The sequence below is a fragment of the Dermacentor variabilis genome, chromosome 4 (assembly GCF_050947875.1).
Source record: "Dermacentor variabilis isolate Ectoservices chromosome 4, ASM5094787v1, whole genome shotgun sequence".
NCBI lineage: Eukaryota > Metazoa > Arthropoda > Arachnida > Ixodida > Ixodidae > Dermacentor > Dermacentor variabilis.
In genome coordinates this window covers 78,506,933-78,528,695 of record NC_134571.1, presented here as the reverse complement: position 1 = coordinate 78,528,695, position 21,763 = coordinate 78,506,933, and the positions used below count along the sequence as shown (strand labels likewise).

At 45.1% G+C, this 21,763-nt stretch overlaps 1 protein-coding gene across 1 annotated transcript in view; it reads left to right on the top strand.

Annotated features, from left to right (window-relative positions):
• LOC142578247 (cell adhesion molecule Dscam1-like) overlaps positions 1 to 21,763 on the top strand; it is a 176,967-nt gene that overhangs the window by 140,165 nt on the left and 15,039 nt on the right. The window contains exons 16-22 of the mRNA XM_075687647.1: positions 2,459 to 2,617; positions 5,965 to 6,035; positions 8,154 to 8,475; positions 15,632 to 15,730; positions 16,386 to 16,574; positions 18,028 to 18,348; positions 18,981 to 19,151. Coding sequence (XP_075543762.1) covers positions 2,459 to 2,617; positions 5,965 to 6,035; positions 8,154 to 8,475; positions 15,632 to 15,730; positions 16,386 to 16,574; positions 18,028 to 18,348; positions 18,981 to 19,151 — 1,332 coding nt within the window. The remainder of the gene's footprint in view (positions 1 to 2,458; positions 2,618 to 5,964; positions 6,036 to 8,153; positions 8,476 to 15,631; positions 15,731 to 16,385; positions 16,575 to 18,027; positions 18,349 to 18,980; positions 19,152 to 21,763) is intronic.

Genomic DNA, 21,763 nt, shown 5'->3' with positions numbered 1-21,763 from the left:
TCCGATTTGTGCCAAGAACTAGGAACATTTCAGTGTCAAATGTTCTGTGGAGAGAGTGGCTACCACCGATCGCAGTCTTTCCGATCGTCGAGTACTGTTTTTATTGAAATTGTAAATCAATTGCGCCCAACACTCTCGAGCAGACGTACTCAATGACAACAGCGGCTTGGTTCAGCGCCATTAAACTGCGGGCCGTTCGTCAGCCGAACGAATTTTAAGACTCGTCCAACATGAGTAAAAAAAAAAGAAGAAAGGTACTACATATTGCGCAGTGCGGTTCCACATCTAGCAAATGGTTATTGCTCCTAGTTGTGCCAGCATCTGTACTATTTCGAAACTTGCCTCTGGGGTACTTCTGACCAGAAGAGGACACGATCACTTCGTTCTCGTTACACTTGCGCTATCTTTTTCTCCTTTGCCCTGGAAGCTAGTCGCCGCCGCATGACAGCGGTTCTCGCGGAAAGATGATCCAACGGGGACGAGGAAGGGGAGGGGGAGGCTCGAAAGCACTCAGAGGGGCCGTCTCCAAAAGCGTTTCTTGACGAGCGAACAAGAAGAGAGGTCGCATTCCGTTGCGGCGATCCGTCGGCATCCCCATCATCGTTCCCCCAAGTCGTTGTCGTCATCGATGTCGCATCTGCTTCTCAGAGTGGTCAGGTTTGCTAAGCGCCGCCTCATTGAAAACGCGTCTGCTCGAACGAGCCAAATTCCAGGGCGCTGGCCGTTGCCGCAGACCAAGGGACAAGAGACGCTGCCTGTGTGTGAGGAAATGTAGGCTGCAGTGCAGCTGTTATCTTTCGTTTTCTTTAATACGGGCTCTATAGTTTATCGAAACATTTTTACGGGATATTTTCGCACGAACCTGCACATGTTCTGTATTGCGCAGCTTTACAGAACAGATTTCCAAGCTGCTGTAGGAAGGACATTAAAAAGAGAAGAAGAGCTACAAAGTAAATGTTATCGTGGTGGTCACTGACTTATTTCGCAAGCGAGAACTTGATGAAAGTGAAAAATGGAATATATAATCATTTTTCTTTTGACGAGTTTGCGGCATGTTTCATCATGATACCCGCCTATGGCTTGAAACACAATATGAAGCAGTCTCAGTGATATAGACTACATCATCGTGGTCGTCAGACGCGTGTCACGCCACTACTGCTGCTTATATTTTGTTATCGCTGTGCGGATATTGGATGTTTCAAATATGAGCCACATAGTCGGGCTGTCGAATTCGTATTCGATTCGAGAAATTATTAGAAGGTGTCGAATGTTCGTTTCTGTTCTAATATAAGGGATAACAACACTTATTGGAATTTATAGGGAGAAGGAACGATAAAAGTAGAGACTCTTGCGAATGATTCTGCTGCGTAGGGCGTGTTTGCTGTGAGAAGCCAGCAGTGGCTTAGCCATTGCATGGAGTAGGCGACTATTGCTCAATAAACATCGTACAATCAATGCAGATCTCTTGTGTTTAAGCATATTCAAATATACTTCCTCAGCACAGGTGAAGCGATTTACTATATGGACAATGTCACCACGTTTGCACCTATTTAAAAGTATGTTTAGTGCCGCAGTATTAAAATTTGCTGCTTCGGCAATCACCACGCTCCATGGGCAATGTTTACTGCACGTCATTATGATGGCGCACAAAATGCGATCATCTTCAACTTGCTTCTCCAAAGTTCTGGAATTGACAAGATTTCCATTTCTGAACGCCATTCTATGATTCAATTGATGTATATAAGCCGTCTTTTCGTTTACGAATCGGACTCCAGATAATTTTCATATTTCACTTTGTTCAGAAATAAATAAATAAAGAAAGAGAAATAAAGAAATCAAGAAGTAAAGCTATTTCAGTCGAAATTCGAGGGACGTTATTCTCGAACATTCACATTCGATTCGATTCGAAATTATCGCTAATAAAAAACCTCTTAATTTGAACTAGATTAGTATGCAAAAATGATTTACGAATATTTAACGATATTTAACGTTCTGCAATACAAAAAATACTTCTACACTACTGCAGAATACGCATATACAGAGAACAGCTACACAGGTAGAAAAATGGCACCCTACAGTACCATAACCACGTAAAGCCTGGGGGTTCACGAGCAGAAACCATGATCTGATTGTGAGGCATGACGTATTGGGAGACTACGGTATAAGTTGGACCACCTGGGGTTTTTTAACGTGTGCCCCAATACAAGTACATGAACGTTTCTGCATTTCGCCCCCGTCGAAACCCAGTCACCGTGGTCGTCGACCTCGAGCTGAGCAGCGCTACGCCATAGCCACTGAGCTACCGTAGCAGGTCGTTGTCACAGTTGGTCGTCATGTCCTATGTCGCCGCAGCCTGCAGAAAGCACGTTGATACCCTCCCAGTTTTCTCTTTGTAACCCCATTTCCCTCTTTTTCTTCTGACGATTGATGACGCCTCTCTTCTCAATGGGCTCGTCAGGCCTCTGGCAAGACACACTGTCGGTGTCCGGGCTGGAGACCAAGGCCACGGTGCGGGGTTTGCTGCCGACTACGGCCTACCAGCTGCGAGTTCGGGCTCACAACGCTCTTGGCATCGGCGAGTACAGCGCACCCGTCGACTTCACCACGTCTAAAGAGCGTAAGTGCTCGCCTAACGCTCACTTTATTCTAGTTTCCTCACCCCCCCGTCCTTGCGTATATGCAATTCAGTTGTATTTTTCAGGAGCAATTTATTTCTTGAATTACTGGGTAGCGTCTGTTATTGCTACGTGAGAGAACGCGCAAGAAAATATGGCACAGTTACGATTATGGGCTCTATTTATTAATAATGTTTTCACTGAGACAGAGTTTGAGTTCAGAAAAGGATCATGACCCAACGTGAATGCTTGCGTTTGCTTCGATGAGAAAGTTGAATGTTATACGCGGAGAACGTTCTGGAACCGCTTGCAATAGAATAGATGGGAAGGTCGCACGCTAAGCGAAAAGCATTCGACAATCCAGCACACGTTGACAAAGTGAACAGAGAGAAGAACAGAAAGAAGAATATGTTGGCAGCAAGAGAACCTAAAACCTTTCGATTTACCGTTCCAATCACGGCATGAAACTGATGACGTTGGAACTGCGTTGTAGAGAGGGACAAATTGATTCTCTGGTGGCATGTGTTGGTCCCGTCGGTTGAGCTCCCAGCTTCTGTGCAATTTATTGATGCACCTTAAGCACTGCGATGAACATAAAGGCGTGTCACTTTTTTAAGAAGGAGGAGAAGGAGGAGGAGGAGAAATAGACGGAAAGACAGGGAGGTTAGCCAGTTCTCAGGCCAGCAAGCAATCCTGTGCTGGGTGAAAGGCGCAAGGGAAATAAAAGATAATAGAAAAGAGATGTACAAAAAATCAAATAAGGAAGGAAGAGCAAAAATAAGAGAAACAGGAAAGGAGAATACGGCACTGCTTAAAGTCTGTCTCTAAGATCAGTTCTCCGCAAGGAGCGCAGCCACGCTTTCAAAGCTTTGTATGTTGAGGACAGTCTCGGCCAGTGTCCCAGGACGTTTTCGTGCGACAAAGGGCGTTTGTCAAGACTATATAGCACTCTTGAAAATTCTTTCCTGAGCGCACTGAAGCAGGGAAACTCTCAGAGAAGGTGGGCGATTGTTTCCTCGCAGCTAAAGTTACTGCAAGTAGGGCTGTTGGCCATTCCCATCAGAAATGAGTGCGCATTCGTGAAGGCTACGGCAAGCCACAAGCATCACATCACATCCGCTCTAGGTAGTCCTGACGGAAGGCGGAGCCGCAGATTCGGATCCAAGTTCTGGAGACAAGCGTTGGTAAATTCCGACGAGTTCCACTGTGCAAGTGTCCGTTCACATGCGAGCGAACGAAGCCCTGTAACTGAGTGTGTTCTGGAAAACTGTATAGCTACGCAGTGGGAACCATCATGATCAGATCGGGCTGCCTCATCTGCACGATCACTTCGTTAATATGCCTTAATTATGTGCACGTGGTCGCAAACTCATTGCCGGATGTACGAGCTCTGCTGAAATACACGGAACGCAAAATACCCAGATAAAAAATGTGAGCACTCTCCTCTGTATTGAAAGGAGGCGTAAATTTAATATAACTTCATACGCATACCCAAATTTCTTGTACGAGGCCGGGAAAGCGCAAAATAAGAAAGGACGCTTCCCGTTTCATTTTTGTGAGTGACGGGCAGTGTTATTACTATCGTGAATTTCTGTCGTTTAACCAGACCTTCCATCTCTAAGGCAAAAGCTATCACCCTCATGCGAATAAAGATGGCAAGCACTGTAAATCAGCAGAAAGAATGCCGCACCACATACCCTAAAGACAGAAGAAACATTAACTCGACTAGCAAAGCAAGTGACCATGGTGAACGTTGCAGTAATTAAACACCGGTCTTCAGTAAGCAATGCATCAGCGTGACGAAGACAACAGAATGAAAACGAAAGTGTGCGCGAACTTGCATAGCAGGCTCACATGTTTCGTTTAGCCTTGCTAAGAAAGCCGAGTAGGAACCGGAGGGCACTACGAAGAGGGTATTGGCAGTTGCTTGCAGTAGAGTAGTGCCATCGCACTGCCTGAAGACGAAGGGGTGGAAGAGACTGGGATGGTAAAACTTGAGAAAGTACTGCTTTTGTGCTTTTTAGTCGAGAACGGAGGGCCGATGATTTTGCGTATTGTCCACCGAAAAGTGAGGTTCTCGTTGTAGATGGTATATATTTCAATGCAGAAGTGGTCGGATCGTAGGCAAACCTGGGGGGGGGGGGGGTATTTTAATATCTTAGCCAGCACATGACCCTATATTTTGCATGTGTTTGTATATGGGGCGGAAGAACATTGTTTTAAGGTTTCCGGTCCAAAACATTCACATATCTTCAGAGACCATGACGCAGGCTCACGAGTCACTATAGCGGCATTGTCACCAATATTGGCAGCAACGCCTAAAGTAAGTCTATCACAAGCTGCCACATAGAAAGTGAATATTGAGCCCTCGATTTGAAGAGTATTTTTGGGTGAGCTTCCGCTTGAAGAATACAACTGATTGTTTGTATTTCACCCAATTGTAAATAATTTTTTTCGCTTATTTATGTAACAGTACGTGCAGTATTTCTAGTGATGTCATGCATAGGATTGGTCTCAAGCCGTCTAGGCTATCGGCTCAAATATTTCCCTATGAACTTTTTGAAAGATGTATGAAATTTGCACTGATTTATTGGCGAAACCGACCTAAGATAATTGTTGAATGCACTACATCCACGAAAACATTTTGAGACTCAGCACGCCACAAGAATAAAATTGGCGTAAATAAGTTAATGTTCCAGAATTGCCACTTACTGCACGGAAGTAACGGACGCGACGAAGCGTAAATTCTTGATTGCCCTGGCTCAGCCATAAGGTTGCTGAGCGGTGATCCTTGGAGACTCTTCAAACAGCCAGGCAGTCTTCACAGGGATCTCCTTGTGCCTCTGCAATAAAGTGTCGTTCCTGTTGGACTTACTTCCTTTCTTTCTCTCTGTTTAACTTGCACAACAGCAGAGAGTGTACTGAGTAGAGCAAACAGAGTTAATTGCGAGTCGCTAGAGACCATGCGCATGAAAGGCGATGAGGACAGCAAATATAAAGCAGTTCTAGGAGCAGTCGGTTAAAAGGAGTATAAGCAAGCAGATAAGTGCAGTTGTAATCAATCGAAGAAAAAATGCGCTCCTATGCACATGGAAAACTGACCGTCTTATCTGGCTTGCGCTGTGTGGCGTTCAGATAACCTTGCCCAGCTATTCTCTTAATTATGTGCATACCCAACGAATGATTCCGTGCGAAGTTAGGGCCCAGCACGGCGCGACAGCAAAACCATACTTCCTTCAAACAACGTGCGCACTTTGTTTCGTCGACATCTGAACGTATAAGGTTCGTGTACAAAATACCAGAAAAAAAGAAAACGCGCCAAAAGTTTCTTTCGTTAAAATTTTCGCAGCTCCCCGGTTTCCACCGAAGAATGTACAAGCCATGGCGACGAATACAAGGACAATATCTGTGTCATTTGACGTAAGTACGTCTTTTGTTTTTTAGACCCTCATACCTAGGTTACCCAGGGGTGGTTATAAAGAGATGTTTGAAATTTTTGCGGAATTGCATGCCTGCTAGCACCACTGTAGCAAAATTGTACGATCGAATACAAACAGAATGCGCAGCAGTAATCGCATCAGTAATCGCATTATACTACCTGCTTATCTCAATATCAGTTAAAATATCTTAAAATTTCTGCTTCAGCTGAAGAACCTTGTATCTGAGTGTTCGTGCTGAAATAAAAAAAAATCCACGCAGTGTTATGCATTTGCACTTCTTAATTTCTTGTACCCACGCGTACACAGTGGCCAAGAATTGCCTTTCTTTTACCTCGATCAAACTGGATTCGAATGAGTGGCCTGAGCACGACGTGGCGGGAGTGCTACCATTCGCGCCGATCTCGTCCTGCTCTTCTGTGCTGCTGAATTTGGCGGCACTGAGGCGCATTGTACTCTTCCACGAAAATGAGGCTGATCGTGTAAATCCAAAAGCAGTATTCTCGAGTGATCACTTTCGCGAATGCGATCACTGTCGCGAAATTTCGTGAAACCCGGGGCGCGTTGGTGTGTGCGGCCTACAGAATTTCTGGCGCTGTGCCAGGCTCACCATTTTTCGCACAGTGCCACAATCGCTGTCGGCGGTATAATTCGACGCGCCCTGCGTCGATTCACGCGAGATCTCGCGAATGTAACCGTATCCACGAAAGTAGTAGCTCGAAATTGCTGCCCCAGCTTTACTTTCATAGATCTTTTTGATGGGCATCAAATATAGGGGCCCTCGTAATATGTGTGAAGAAAAGGTATGTGGACTGTGTTACGACCTCCACATGGACTATATGCGAACCTTTAGCACTTACCGATCAACAGCAGCGTCAATGATGTTCGAACGTTCCATAACGCCGTTGTTCTTTTTTCTAAAGCGCCGCTTGCTACGACAAACCACTTCCTTACGCTCTGCGTGGCTCACACAGCTTTGCTGCTTGACGCTTTTATCGTTTTCTCTTCGCATTAATTTGCTAAGGCGATTGCTTCGATCGTTTTGCCAAGCCTGCCACTATTCTGCTCGGGTGTGTAAAACAGTAGTGCCATCCTATTCTCATTTCCACAGTAGAGCCATTCTGAAAACAGCGCGAGCACGTTTGATGCACCTGGTTTTACAAGAAGGCATGATGTTAGGTTTCCGTTTGACGCGAATCTCGCCATCTTTAAGACACGACATCGAAAGAACTTTGGCAAGTCCGGTATTCAACTTCCTCGTAAAGTAACTTAGCCGAAAGAAGTCACCATTTAAGCCATGTGGTTCATTGTATTGAACGACTTCTCAAGGTATGGCGAACATTGTTAACTGCACATTCCAATACTAAAGTACTCGCGCTCTACTCCTAAGTTTTATATTTGCATTTAATTAGCTCGTTGTGCAACGTTTCACCAGGTATAAGGCGAATCAGGCATCCAAGCGCTCAGCTCGCTTTGGAAACCTGTCTGCAGTCACCAATAAAGTTACACGCGGCGATGAAGCTGAGTGATTCTTGACGCTAAAGTATAACTCCACTGCAGTGATTGGTCTTGGAGAGATGGTGCAAAAATATGTTAAATCACTTTAGTACTGAAACCCGCCGTGGTTGCTCAGTGGCTATGGTGTTGGGCTGCTGAGCACGACGTCGCGGGATCGAATCCCGGCCACGGCGGCCGCATTTCGATGGGGGCGAAATGCGAAAACACCCGTGTGCTTAGATTTAGGTGCACGTTAAAGAACCCCAGGTGGTCAAAATTTCCGGAGTCCTCCACTACGGCGTGCCTCATAATCAGAAAGTGGTTTTGGCACGTAAAACCCCAAATATTATTATTATTATTATTACTTTAGTACTGACCGTGTTTTAGCGTTCCTTGAATATGTCATGCAACTTTGAAGTGCAGATGTACGTCGGACTTCTAATTAGGGATTTATAACAGATACCAGTGGTGCATAGGGAAAGTTTAACATGCGTGCATTCTCAATAGCTACTTGGACCAGTATTTAATGCCCCTGCCATTCGCTCCTACATGAAATCGTAGTCACACCTCTGCCTATTCTGTTGCTTGCCTTGCGGTTACGCAGAATCCCCGCCGTTCGAGCGTGGGTGACGAGATCGAAGGATTCTACGTGGGCTATCGTGAGCTGTCCAGCTCGGATGCGTTCACGTTCAAGACATTTGAGGCATCGCCAGCACTGCTGTCGGCTCCAGTGAGCCACGACGCCAGCAGAATACCGGCTGATGTGGGTGAAGCAGCTGGAGCAACGGAGCCTGTGCCGCATAGGTTGAGCTACGAACTTGGCGGCTTGCGCCGCTCCACGGAATATGTGGTAACGGCTCAGGCGTTCAACTCCAAGGGTGCCGGGCCGCAGTCGGAAGTGGTCAGGGTGCGAACACTTGACTTCGGTGAGTGAGCAATGTGGAGTGGCCACTATACCTTTGTTTCGCCTTTTGAGCGCAGATCCTAAGTGACAATTTTTGCGTTGAGCGTAGACCCCGGCGTCGGCATAACCGGCGGAACGAACCGAAAGATAAAAAAAAAAGAGCTAACGTAAATAGCAGCGGAGGTTGAAAGACGACGACAGTGAAGAGTTCGTGAGGGGGAAAGCGGAGGCGGAGGGTACAGCGAAAGCATGAGGAGGAAAGCGGAGAATGAGAGTATGGTGAGAGGGTGTGAAGGCAAGCGGAGTGCCGCACGAGCAGTGCTCCAGGGTGGCGAGACTCTACGAGATGGTGCTGTAGTAGCGTCCGCCGTCACGCAGTCACCGATGAGGTCATTAGTGAGGTATGTGGCAAGCGTGTCCACTGATACTATATATGGAGACAAATCACTGGCGCGGGTTTCAGACCCACTTAGCCTGCTACTTAGCCTGCGCCGCCACTGTCGATAGAGAATGCGCTGCGTGCGAGCCACGCGTTCCCGTGTTCACTATTTCTTTCTGAAGATTGAGCGACCCTACTGATGCAAGTGCTTCGTGTGCCACTGCTGCTAAAGAACTTTAAGAGCTGCGCCCAAATTTCATGTTAGCGAGTATTGTAATCGTCGGTGAACTTCTTTATTCTCCGATATTCCTTTGCAGGAGATTTGGCAACTGAGCAATACATCTCGCAACAGTCCGTTTCTCCATAGAAAGTTCGACTTACTCATGTGCAGTGCATTAGCTGATTTGGTTTAGTCATTATCAATGCACCTTTAGTAACATCTCCACTGCGATATGTGCCCGTCGCTACTCGTATTCACCACGCGAAACTAGTAAAATTTCGCGAAAGTAGACAGAAGCAGGGTGCATGATCACTTTGGACTGCTCCCGGAGCAATAATATTTCACTTGCGTAATTACTTGTCTTTATCTACGCATGGTCTTCTCATTAAAAGTGAATTCACACTGGATCAACGAAGCTTAAGACGGTACCTACAGAGGACGGAGAATGGAAAATGTCCACAAAGCCAACCGAAACAGAACAACACATGAAGTTATCCTGAATGAAATATACAACAATTGCTTTTTTGCGGCTCTTTATATAGTGGCACGCTGCGAGATTTCGGTGCAACATTATAGTTTGGAACACCGCAGTTTATTGCAGAGATATGTGCGTTCCATCGATATCGTGATGATTTCCACATGGCGGTTTTCACAGTCTCAAGCACTCCTGTCTCTCTTCCAAATTCGAATTTCGTGTGTTGCTTACCAGTGTCGCCTTTCGGAATGCGAGATAAAAAATTTGGAGGACGCTTAATCTTCGCCTTTGAGAGTGGAACGCGATAGCATTCAAAGATCCCTGACTGCTTATCATGCTTCCCGGCAACTGCAGCTTATGTAACCGTAATGTTTACCGAGAAACGCGAATGTCATGCACTAGGCGAACTTTCTGGCAGAAACGCGGCCTCTTGTCTGGGCCGCGCATGCGCGAGGGCGTGCGCCATCTGGATCGTGTTGCAAGAAACCGAACGTGGCGCGCCGCTCTATAGATGGTAGAAACGCTGGAAAAGGGGTCTGAGTTTGAGTTTCCGTTTAACAGAATCATTTTTTGCTCGTATATTCAAATTGTAATCTGACGCTATCGTCTCTGCAGGTTGTGTGTAAATCATAGTTTATGATTTTTCTAATGCATTTTACTTTGAGAAATCCAATTAGTTCAGAAACGCTTATGCGCTACATGGAGGGCATGCGTGGTTCGGTATGCGGGGTTCTGAATGATCTTTTGCTAACAAGGTGGTCGGCGCCGGACGCCGGACGCCAGCAGCAGATTTTCTGTGGCACTGTGCCCTTAACGCTATCACCTTCAAATCGCTACCATGGCCTCGTTTGCGTGCACGTGGTGACTGCCGTGCTTCATCCTTCGCTTATCATCACCATCGTCTGCCGTGCTACTGCATTATTCAATCGGAAATCAGTTATCTCACTTATTCTTTTCATTGTCGAACAAATTTCAGCTGTGCTGCGTCCGTTGCGTGTTCACGAGGCAGCGGTAGCTCACACGGACTTGAGCAGATGCTTGTCGTTTCATGATCGTAGGTCGGAGTGTATGCTCACAGATAGGCGATATTAGGGCATACACTCCATATCACCAACTCGGAAGGTTTAGTGGGAGCTATGGTCGCGTCAGCTTAATGAAATTCTATGGGGGCGAAATGCAAAAACATCCGTTTATTTTGATTTCGGTGCGCGTTAAGGAACCCCAGATGGTCCAAATTTCCGGAGACCCCCCTAGACGGCGTGCTTCATAATCAGGTGATGGTTTTGGCAAGTAAACCCTCATAATTGATTTTTTTACCTAATGGAAGCGTCACGAACGGTTTGGCAGCCAGACATCGAGTGAGCCTTGTTTCCTTCTCTAGAATGTGCAGGTCGCTCTCGCTGCTCATTGGTTGACACAAGTGCCAGCGTTCGCTGCTTTGTACGGATTTGCTGAGAGGGAGTATGTTCAGATTACTGACTGTCTCGGGAATGCAAGGCCAGTGTTTCGTTTACCAGCCTTAATTTTGTGTTGTGACGTGACGTGTGGTCAAGGGTGACATTTTGCTCTCCAGAATTAACCCTAGATTATTATTGATATTTTTTACACGATGAACAATAAAAGAACACTCTTAACACTCTATGTGACTGCCTGGAGCATGTTGAATCATGCGTATATAAAATTCCACCAAAGCAAAAGCTGCTAACACGAGCTCGTCAATAACATGAATGTCAGGCCCCGTTCACGCCTTCCATCATAGCGCGATACGCCCATGGGCTGCAACCTTCCTTGTGGTGACAAATGAAGAAAAAGTGTTGTTAAATGAACTACCATCTGCCATTCACAAGAAATGAAGTGCGCGTAATGGCACTGCGCCGCTTCCGCAACGGCACTTAAGTGGCTGTATGGCATTACTTGCTGCAACTCTTTGAGCGTCTAGTGCCTGCCTTCTGAAAGGGAGAGGGCTGTTCGGGACGCCCATGCTCGCCGAGCTGTCAATTGCAGGAACGGAAAAAAGATAAAGGATGTTCTTATCCCAGTTCATGGGACTACTTCCCTCTCCCCCCAAAAAAAACGATAACGAAAAACAATATTGAGACCGGCGCTCTTTTGCAGGCCGCATCCCGCAGAGCCTGAGAACTCGGAGAACGGCATCCGTGCTGGCGGCAGATTTTTTACGTTTATTGCCCACGCCAAGCTCCCTCAGCGATTACGTAATGCGAGTGTGACTTCTGGCTCCTTGGCAACAGTATTGTTATGAGGCTGGCGCTTTGGCGATTCCCATTTGGCCATCGACCCTACCATCGGTCATTCTCAGTCATTGGTTCAAATTTGGTCCTCTGGGCGTTCCTACCGTCCCGTCAAACGCAGAGAGTGCGCCTTTGATGCGCCAGTAAAGAATGTGCTTTGAAAGGTTGGTGACGGGTATATGAACTCTACGTTCCGAGATAGAGAAATAAGTATTTGGCACGAAGACTTATAGGCGATGCGGCGATCCAGGAGCATACACTGACGGGTTCTCCCACATAGAGAATGTCGCCTGCTCAAGTACGCGCACATGTTGGATAATCTGTGCATTTAAGTGATGGTGCTCAATAATAGTTATAGAAAAATGAACTACAGTTTAGCCCTCGAGGAAATTATTTTTTCGAAGTTTTCAGGAAACTGCTGTTGACCTAACACCTACAAGACAGCTTTATCGACATGAACGGCGAAGTGTTCGATGGACACAGAAGGGGGCGGCTTTTGTAGTAATAGTTAGTCCTTTGCTTTCGAGTCAAACGAGAGTGAGGTAACTATTCCGCCTTTCATGAAATGTGTTGAGCCTTGTATTTCTGTAACTTAGAAGGCGTCATTCGGTAGCGCGTCGGCTCTACCACGTGCTCTTTCTCGTGGGCTGACTAAATACATTGCGTCAATCGGCTCGCCAGCTCCGGAAAGAGGATATATGTATTTTGGCGGAGTATTAACTTCAAGACAATGAAAATTTAAGGTTTCTTTCGCAATAAAAGGAGCCAATAGCTTGTCGAAGATGCTCTTATAGCGAAGGACGGAACAGGCAAATGAGCGAACATTAGACAACAAACAGAGCATGAAGTGTAATCGAAAACAAGAATACTAAATAAATCGCGCAGTAATGATATTCAAATATTAAATATCATGCTTTGTCCCCAGATGTGTCGAAAACGCACGTGTTGTATAGCTGGAGTGCGAGACCTCTGAAGCGAGCACCAACATCGTTTTCCTGAAAAGGTGATGTTATGCGGGAGCCTTTCTATTACTGCCAGGCTGCTCAACACTTTATCCGCAGCTTTAGGATAATATATATATATATATATATATATATATATATATATATATATATATATATATATATATATATATATATATATATATATGATCTTTATTAGATCCAGTCATGTCATGGTTACAGATCCAGCCCGCATAAGCAACATTGCTTATGTGCGAGGCTGGGCAGTCAGCTGGTAGTACTGATGTGTGTACAAATAAATAAACTAATAAAAAGAATATAGGAAAAAATGATATTGCAAAAGTGAACAAAAGATAGTATTGCATCAACAGGGGGGAAAAATACACATTGACATTAGAGATGACTTCGCAATCAGGTTCGCATGCTTCAAATCGCGAAGAAAACTTCAAAGAATATGGGCATTACGTATCACCCATGACCTTAAACGTGATTTTATTTGTTTGAATGTTCCCGCGATATCATTCTCATTCAATTTATTGAAATTCACCGGCACGTAGAAAGCACGAGTTCTCTTGCCGTAGTTTGTGTACACACGAGGTACCACATATTTTTCTGTCTGACGTAAGCTGCGAGATTTCACGTTAAAGTTTTTGAATTTAGTAGAAAAATAACTTTTACACATGGCGTCGAACAAAACTTTTTGCTCGACAAACAACATGTCTGACTGGTTCATGCTCAGCAAGAGATCTTCCCCGTGACCAAGTGTGCCATACGAAAGGCTATAGGAAATTTTTTTTTAGGATGCGGTTAATTATCTTAAGTCTACTAGAAGAAGCAAAGCCATAAAACGTTATTCCGTACTTTATGATCGATTCCGCAAGTGCCTTGTAAACCATCTTACGAATATTTACATCACAGAAAGATTTTAGGGCCTACAAATGAGCGCACACAGCCCGTAAGCGCTTTGCGAGCTCTTCAATGTGGACATTCCATGACAATGTGTCGTCGAAGTGTAGCCCCAGGTATTTTGTGCTATTTACCAGAGCTACCGGAGGACATGAGCATGCAAGGCAGTCACTGGTGTAGAGATGAACAGGGGAAATATCCGCGACTGCTTTATATGGGCTGTGAAAACATATCATATTAGTTTTCGATTTATTAATGAACATTTTGTTATTAATGAACCAATCAAGTAGTTTACAGACATCATACTGTAACACTCTAGCGGCTTAGTTCGAAAGTTTGTTTGATACAACCAAAGCCGTGTCATCAGCGTATAAATAAATTTTTGATTTTAGTGGTAAGCAAGCAAGATCATTCATGTAAATGTTAGACAAAAGCGGTCCCAATACGGACCCTTGCGGTACCCCTGATTTAACACCCAACAAAGAACTATAGGACTCCGCCACACGGACACACTGTTGTCTGCCTGTTACATAATTTTTAAAAAATGAGTAATACGGCCTCTGAAACCACATCTGCTTAGTTTTGATAGTAACTGTTCATGATCTAATGTGTCAAATGCTCGTTGTAAATCAACCAAAAGAGTCAAAACAACATTGTTTTTATCGATTTCGTTACAGATATAGTCATTAAAATCTTCCAACAGACCCACAGTACTCTGTCCCGAGCGAAAGCCAAACTGCGCTGGGTTAATAGGGCTAAACTTTTCACAGAATGAGGCCATATTAACATAGACTATTTTTTCCAATATGCTTGCCAAAGACGAAAGAATTGAAATTGGTCGGTAATTCTCGTAAAGTTTTCGAGATCCTTTCTTATATAGAGGTCTCACAATGCTAACTTTCATGTTTTCATGTATCTGACCGGTTTTTAATGTTTAATTTAGGATGTAAAGTAGTGTTGATTTGAGCACATCGAAATTCGCAGCTATATCTCTTATCCTAATTTTATCAAAACCTGGAGATATTGTTAACCTCATGGATCGTATAATATCCCACGATTCTGCTTCATCAACAGTAGGCAGAAAATCAGAATGAATGTTAGAGAACGTAACATTGTTTCGGATATTTGCCGGTATGCAACCATTTGTAATGTTGTTTACTGAGTCGATAAAGTGTTTGTTAAAATCATTCGCTATCTGAACAGCAGGTGACTCGAGAAAGGCGTCCGCAAGAGTATTATCAATACTCTATTTTTCAGGTCTCCCTATTAGAGTGTTAACCAAGTTCCATGTTTTACCGGTATTACGACTGCAAGCTGCAAACTTGCCTGAGTGGTAGCGCTTCTTGGATAGTCTTATTTTAGCGTTTACTTTGTTTCTCATCTGCCTAAATTCTTGTCTTGCAAGAGCGTCCTCGGGTTTATCTTGGCATTTTCTTAGAAGCTTGCTTTTAACGCTGCAAAGCTCCATTATTTCGTTATCAATCCACGGGCTATCTTGATTTCTTTTTTTAAGCTTTATTTTCTTTTCTGAGCAAAGTTAAATCTCTCTAAAGGCCCCTACAAACAGTTCGTAAGCCTTTAGGTAGCTGTGCCGCGTTAAAGAATCCCAGATGAATGTTCTCACACGTTTATCTACTTCATTAGAATTCAAAACATATTTCTCTACAGTTTTTGTTTCAGTCAAAGCAGCAGCATCTCCTGTTGTTTGTTTTCTTGTTTTTTATCTTTCATGTGTTCTTCAGAGGCTGGTACGAAAGGGCGCCACTTGGTCTCAAAGCGAAAGATCTCACAAAAAAAAAAAAATGTTTCGACGCAAAAACTCTGGATGACAGCAAATTAAATTTTATTACTGTTACCTTGACGCTGTACCTGCGCTAATACGATTTCGACGTTCCTTATGTCAATGGCCTGCAGATTTGCTCGTTTAGAGCCGTTACACTCCATATTTATCTGTTCTACCTTCTCCACCTGATGCTGCCTGCCGCAGATCCACCGAGTGCCCCACACCTGCGGGTAGGCGGCACAACGGCGCGGTCCATATCCGTGAACTGGGAGAACGAGCATCATCAAGACATCCCCATAACAGGTAATGAACGCAGCAAATTACTGGCCTCCCTCTTTCATGCCCATCACAGTTCTCTTTCGAGATGTCGCGCATGCTCAATTTATTTGTAGACTGGCTCTTAACATTTATGTCAACAGTTTATGACTGTCAACATCCACTCTCACTACTGTTTATGGATAGGGGCCTGCGGCAGTTGATAAGGCAACTTAACTAGTGCGTCACGTGAGTTCACCGCTTTTTTCTCCTTGAATTTCAGCCATCGCTAACTAATTTCATTGCCAACCCGGAAAAAGCAAAGATAAGCGCAGAATAAATTAAAATTAAACGGGAACACTTGCTGGCAAAATTTTAAGTGTTATCGCTACTTCACAGAAGATGTTTTGAAGGCGGTGAAGTTTATGCTTATTCTGCTAGCTACTACGCACTCGCAATACTCTGCATTCGCCCAAGTACGTTTGCTACGATGCACGCTTCGGCTTGTTCGTGAAAGAAACCGGAAACCATTCGCATACGTGGTACCTAACTTAACCCACAGCAAAACGCTAACTCTGCACGCAACTGGAGTGGAAATAATCCCGCGATTCAGCTCGGAAGGTCGCGTATACCCGGCGCTCCTTCTAATGCAACATTAAGTACGCGAAGGACATTCGCATCCTTTTCCCTCCCGGTTGCGCAGGCTACTCACTCTACTACAGGACGGAGGCAGGTGGAGAGTGGCACGAGGTTTCGGTGCCGCCTGACCGACGGGCCTTCACCTTGTCAGACCTGCGTTGCGGCACCGAGTACCTGGTCTACGTCCGTGCCGCCAACCGGGCCGGGAAGGGGCCCCAGGGAGAGACGCTCAGCGTGCGGACAAATGGAGGGCGTGAGTACGCTGGATGGCTCGTGGGAACGACTCAAGTCTTTTATAACGATTAGGGAGGAGGATTCTGACTCGCAAAGCAACTAGAAGGTGGCGCTGCAGTATGGATCCGTTTTCATTCATTATGGACCAACAATAAGGCACATTATGTGGCACGAGGTGATTTCTCTGATATACAGCGCATGTGCTCTGGATTATCTTCTTTTAAAAGGCGAAGTGGCGTCGTAATGATGTATGAGTGCCTTTTGCGGCGGCGATGAATAACCTAAGATACCACTTAATTTTTCGTATGACATCCGAATGGTGTTCATGACATTGGTGGGCTAAAAATATGCGCACACCAGCTCATTGAAAACACAATAAGATTATTAGCGTCTCTGCACTTACCCAACTTAAAGGCCATGTCAGTTTAGCGGAACACACGCAAGGAAACGACAAAAATCTTTCATAAAGTGATCTGTTATAACCAGCATTGCGCGATTCAGGTCGGCTAGCATAGTTAAACTTTGAGGCTGCCTTTGATATTATCTTGAAAGCCTCTTATAGTGAGCCTTTTGCACTTTCTCTGGCAGCATTTGGAAATCGATTATAAAAATCATGTTCACTCACAAACTGTGCTCAAGCACATACGTTTTCATCGCTCTACCTTCGCTTGTCTCTTGCCACTCTGAGTTCTTGATCGATTAAAGTGTATGCTATACGGTTCACTTAACATGTCTAGTGTGTTCTGCAGAATTTCTTCAACCTAGAGTAATTGGATATTTCTCAACGACTACTTCTACAGTGTTAGCGCTTCGACGACTCGCAAGCGTTTTTCTGCAGGTATCTTCGCAACACCCAAACACTCTGGTCGAGTAGAGAGCTGATCAATCGATCAACCAAATATCAATCAATATCCTTCAACATCAATCAATCAATCAATCAATCAATCAATCAATCAATCAATCAATCAATCAATCAATCAATCAATCAATCAATCAATCAATCAATCAATCAATAATTGCTCGTTTTCGGCCTATTACCTTATACAGAAAGAAGGGTCTGGGAAAGAAAGCCGTACAACAAAAGAGGATAACTTCACAGCCTTTTATCCTATTACAGTGTATAAGGAACGGCAGAGAGCTGAAAAAAACATATTTTGGCGTCCTTGGCAAGTTACATAGCAGGTTCTGTGAAAGTAGAATCACATATATAAGAAGTAAGGCTGTTTCTTTGTAACTTATGCTTGCCCTTTGTTGCCATACAGACCCTCCTTTTTGTCTTCCCCGTGGCGGCTCATTTACACCTTTCTCCTTTCGCTGTAATTTTAGGAGTACCCTTACATGTCACACCAATTTTACATGGCTATATTTCCCAACTAGCGGCTAGGCACCGGAGCGATAAAGCGCACACATAACAGCTATTCAGCTTCTATACAAGGCCTCCTCTCAATCCTGAGAAACGTTCCTCTCCCCAGGTCCTGTGGAGCCCGATTCAAGCCGTCTGTTCGAAGTCAACTCGACGTTCGTTGTACTGCATCTTGACGCATGGGAGAGCGGAGGATGCCCAGTCTCCTACTTCGTGGTCCAGTATCGGCCAGACGTGCATACTTCTGCTCGCCCTTCTCCCCCCTCCTCTGACTGGACGCTGCACTCGAACAACGTAGTGCCGCAACAGCAACTCGTGCAGCTTGCAGACTTGGCCCCGGGCACGTGGTACACGCTGCTGATGTCGGCCCACAACGATGCTGGCTCGACGGAGGTGGAGCTCAGCTTCGCCACGCTGACGTTAGCAGGAGGTAAGTTAATTTACCGGAAGCACTCGACCTCTCTAAGATTCAGTTTAGGACACTCATTGTTTAGGTTTATGTTCTACAATATAGACGTGGTACTCACGGTATACAAAACCTATAAGTGCACTTCTATACACAACGCGTTTGCCCCAACCAAGATCGCGGATGTTGAGCTAGAATCGTAAATAAAGTACCAAAATGCCAGATGGTGGCACCATTCCTGCCGCTCTCTGTTCCCTATAATGTTCAAATGTTCCAACTTTCAAAAAGTGCGTCTCAGAAGCAGTTCTGACAGCAGTAACAAGGACGTCTTGGTTAGGACACGCTAGATGTATGGGAAAGCTAGCTTACGGAATCGCATGGACATTTCATACTGAGACAGCATTTAAAAGACCATCAAAGTTGGAGTAGGCAAAAGCCTAGACCCAGGTTTCGTGCACGGCAGGGTTGATCTCGGTTCACAGACTTTCCTCCGCCGGAGTTCCATACTTGTCCCGAGTCATGACTCCGACAAGTAGAACAAATGCTATTCTAGCTAAACTACTTAATTTTGCTTTTAGTGCAGCATTAACATGTTCAAAGTACTTGAAATAACCAATGCTGGTGTTTGTTTATTGTTGCTTCGGATGGCCGTGCAGACGTTCCTTCCCGACGGTACGAGCTCGTGGACCCCCAGGTTGCCTTCTACAGGCATTTGACGGTGACTGTGCCCATCGTGAGCGCCATCTTGGTGCTGGTGGTTGTTATCGGCATTGTCTTCTTCGTGCTGAGAAAACGGAACTACGATCCAAGGCAGCGCTTCAATGACGGTATTTCTTGACATTCATTAGAAGTGTCTATAGCTTTCAGCTGCTGAACACGAGGTCGGGGGTATGATTCGCGGCTGGCGGTTGCTGAATTTCGGTGGGGGCGAAATGCAAAAACGCTCGTGTATTTAGATATTCATGCAAGTTAAAGAACCGCAGTTGGACAGACCTAATCCGATCCTTATTACGGCTTTTTTTTTCACAGCTAGGCTGTCGCTTTGCGACATTAAGCCTCATGAGTGAACCAACCAATCAATCTTGACGTTCATCGCCGTTCTGACTACCGCTTGTTCTGATACGAAACAGTCTTGGTATCACAAGGCAGTAAACTCATGGCGAAATTTATGATGCCGTAAAGTAATTGCCTGCCAACGCTCCCCAATGTTTCGTAGAGTTTAAGAATTTGAGCTTTTTCTACGGTTTTACGAACGTTGCGTCAAGCTCTATCGAATATTAATTCTGTTCGCGAAAATAGCTTCGCTCATCGGTGTCGTAACTTGCCTTGTCATGTCTTTCGATGGCGAAAGGATGTCAGAGCAAGTTTATACAGACAATTTCCTGAAGAAGGCGAAATCCGTGACAGCAAATTCGCTGAAACAGTCGCCGTTACGATTATCTGTTTTGTTGCTGGTAAGTCCCTGTTTCTCCAAATTTACCGGTGCTTGTGTGCTGTGCCTAAAGGTTCCAGACCTTCAAGTGGTTGTTAATAAAGCGCGTATGTAACCATCAAAAAGTGTCTACTGAGTGCAAGCTTTAAAAATTTTAAAAATAAAATTTATGCAATTACTCTCTCCCCTTCTCTTTCTTTTTTGTTGATGTCGGGTCCGTGAGATTTTACGGGTATTAAATTTGGCAGATTGGCAGGTATGATGGCAGCTCACATGGCTGTAAATTCATGGTGTTACAGTGCTGTAAACTAATCGTGAATTGTAGGTTAAGTTCAGCTACTTGATGTCATACCAACAGTCACCAAGCGTGTCTCCGTTGTAGCTTGGGCGTTTCTGTTGTAACAAAACGTACTTATTCGAAATATTGTGCTGGCCAATCACCGACTAATTCTGCATATCTTCATTGCCATGAAGCCTGTGTCGACTCATAAATCTGCAAATCGTTGAGGCTACAATAGGTTCACGCCTGCCGCCAAATTTCTTGGCATATTACCATTTCCAACCCCCCTATTCAGAAATGCATCTTAACTTGAAGCCCATGCTTGACTTGATTTAAATGACGCCTCGCGTGAACGTGCCCAAGATGCTCATTGCGTTTTCTTTGGTGCGTTCACGACAGGCGTCGTTTAAATCAAGCCAAGCGTGGTCTTCCAAGTAAAGGTACATTTCTGAATACGGGGTAAGGACAGAGAAACACGTGCAAGTCCATAAAGTGCTTAGTACTGGCGATGACGGTTGTGTGCACGAAAAGAAAATTGGTATGGCATTAGTATATTCTGAGTCTGGTGCAAGAAAACAGAACAGAAAAAGAAAAAGACCCGCACTTTCGTATTTGCTTAGTATAAAGGCGACAAGGACATGCACAATTATGTGTTCGCATCCAAAATGACGTAGGTTTTTACGATTATCGTGTAGCTCAAGCGCTTCGCTTAAAGCAAGTGAGTAAAATGATCGCGAAAAGTTTGGCACTTCTCACCACAGCGCTTCATATCATGGGCTAGCTTGCTGCGACAATTATTTACTCTCTCGCCCACGTTTAGAGCCAGCTTACTGAATATCGCACTCCATCTTAATCTATCGGAACGGCGTGCACTAGGAATGCAGATTTTATGACGGGCCGGCTGGCGACGAATCCACGACCAGCGAGCACAGGCGGCAAGCGTATGATCGGAAAAGGCTGAGTGCTATATTGAAAGTTATTTCCGTTATTTCCCGTAACCACCGAAAAGACGATGGCAGCCACCTACAAGTGCTGAAGATTCTGAGATTCTAGTCTGTGTCTTCGTTTACGTGAACACAGAGCGCCTTAAACGTTACATAGATGAGGTTGCATTGCCCAAGTGCTTGTCGTCGCGTTGTCTTGATGCCATTCCTGCTGCCGGCACATAAGAACGCTGATACGCCGGAACGCGTCAGAGGTATGAACGCTTATTACCGGCGCTGGCTGGTCGGATCTATCTGCGCTTACATGCGCGCTGAAAGTGGGTTGAGGTGGGTGAACTCATCCCATGCAGTCAGGCTGGTTCAACTCAACTCGATATGCGCTCGAGAAAGTGCTCGTTTAACGCAAGGATGCTCGCTCCATGATTCGAAAGACTGATTTCAGCCCGACAAGCCGACTTCACCTGCACCTGTCGGGCTTATGGAAACGCCCTGTATATAGTGCTCTACAACACAACGCGTCGTGAGTACATGTACGGCTTCTGAGGTTTTTTATGGGAGTTTTGTGTTTGTATTGAACCTAGAAGGGAAGGAGGGGGTGGAGGGCGTTGTAGTAGTGCTAGTGCCCTTCAGGTAGACTGAATATTCCGGATCGCCACAGCATTATGACACCTTCAGGGATGCATGCACTATTCCTGCGCTTACGCAATGTCGCGGTGTTGCTACCACGCACTGGTACGTCGCATTGAGCTTATAAACATCTCAAGTTACGTCCATAGCGTGGCG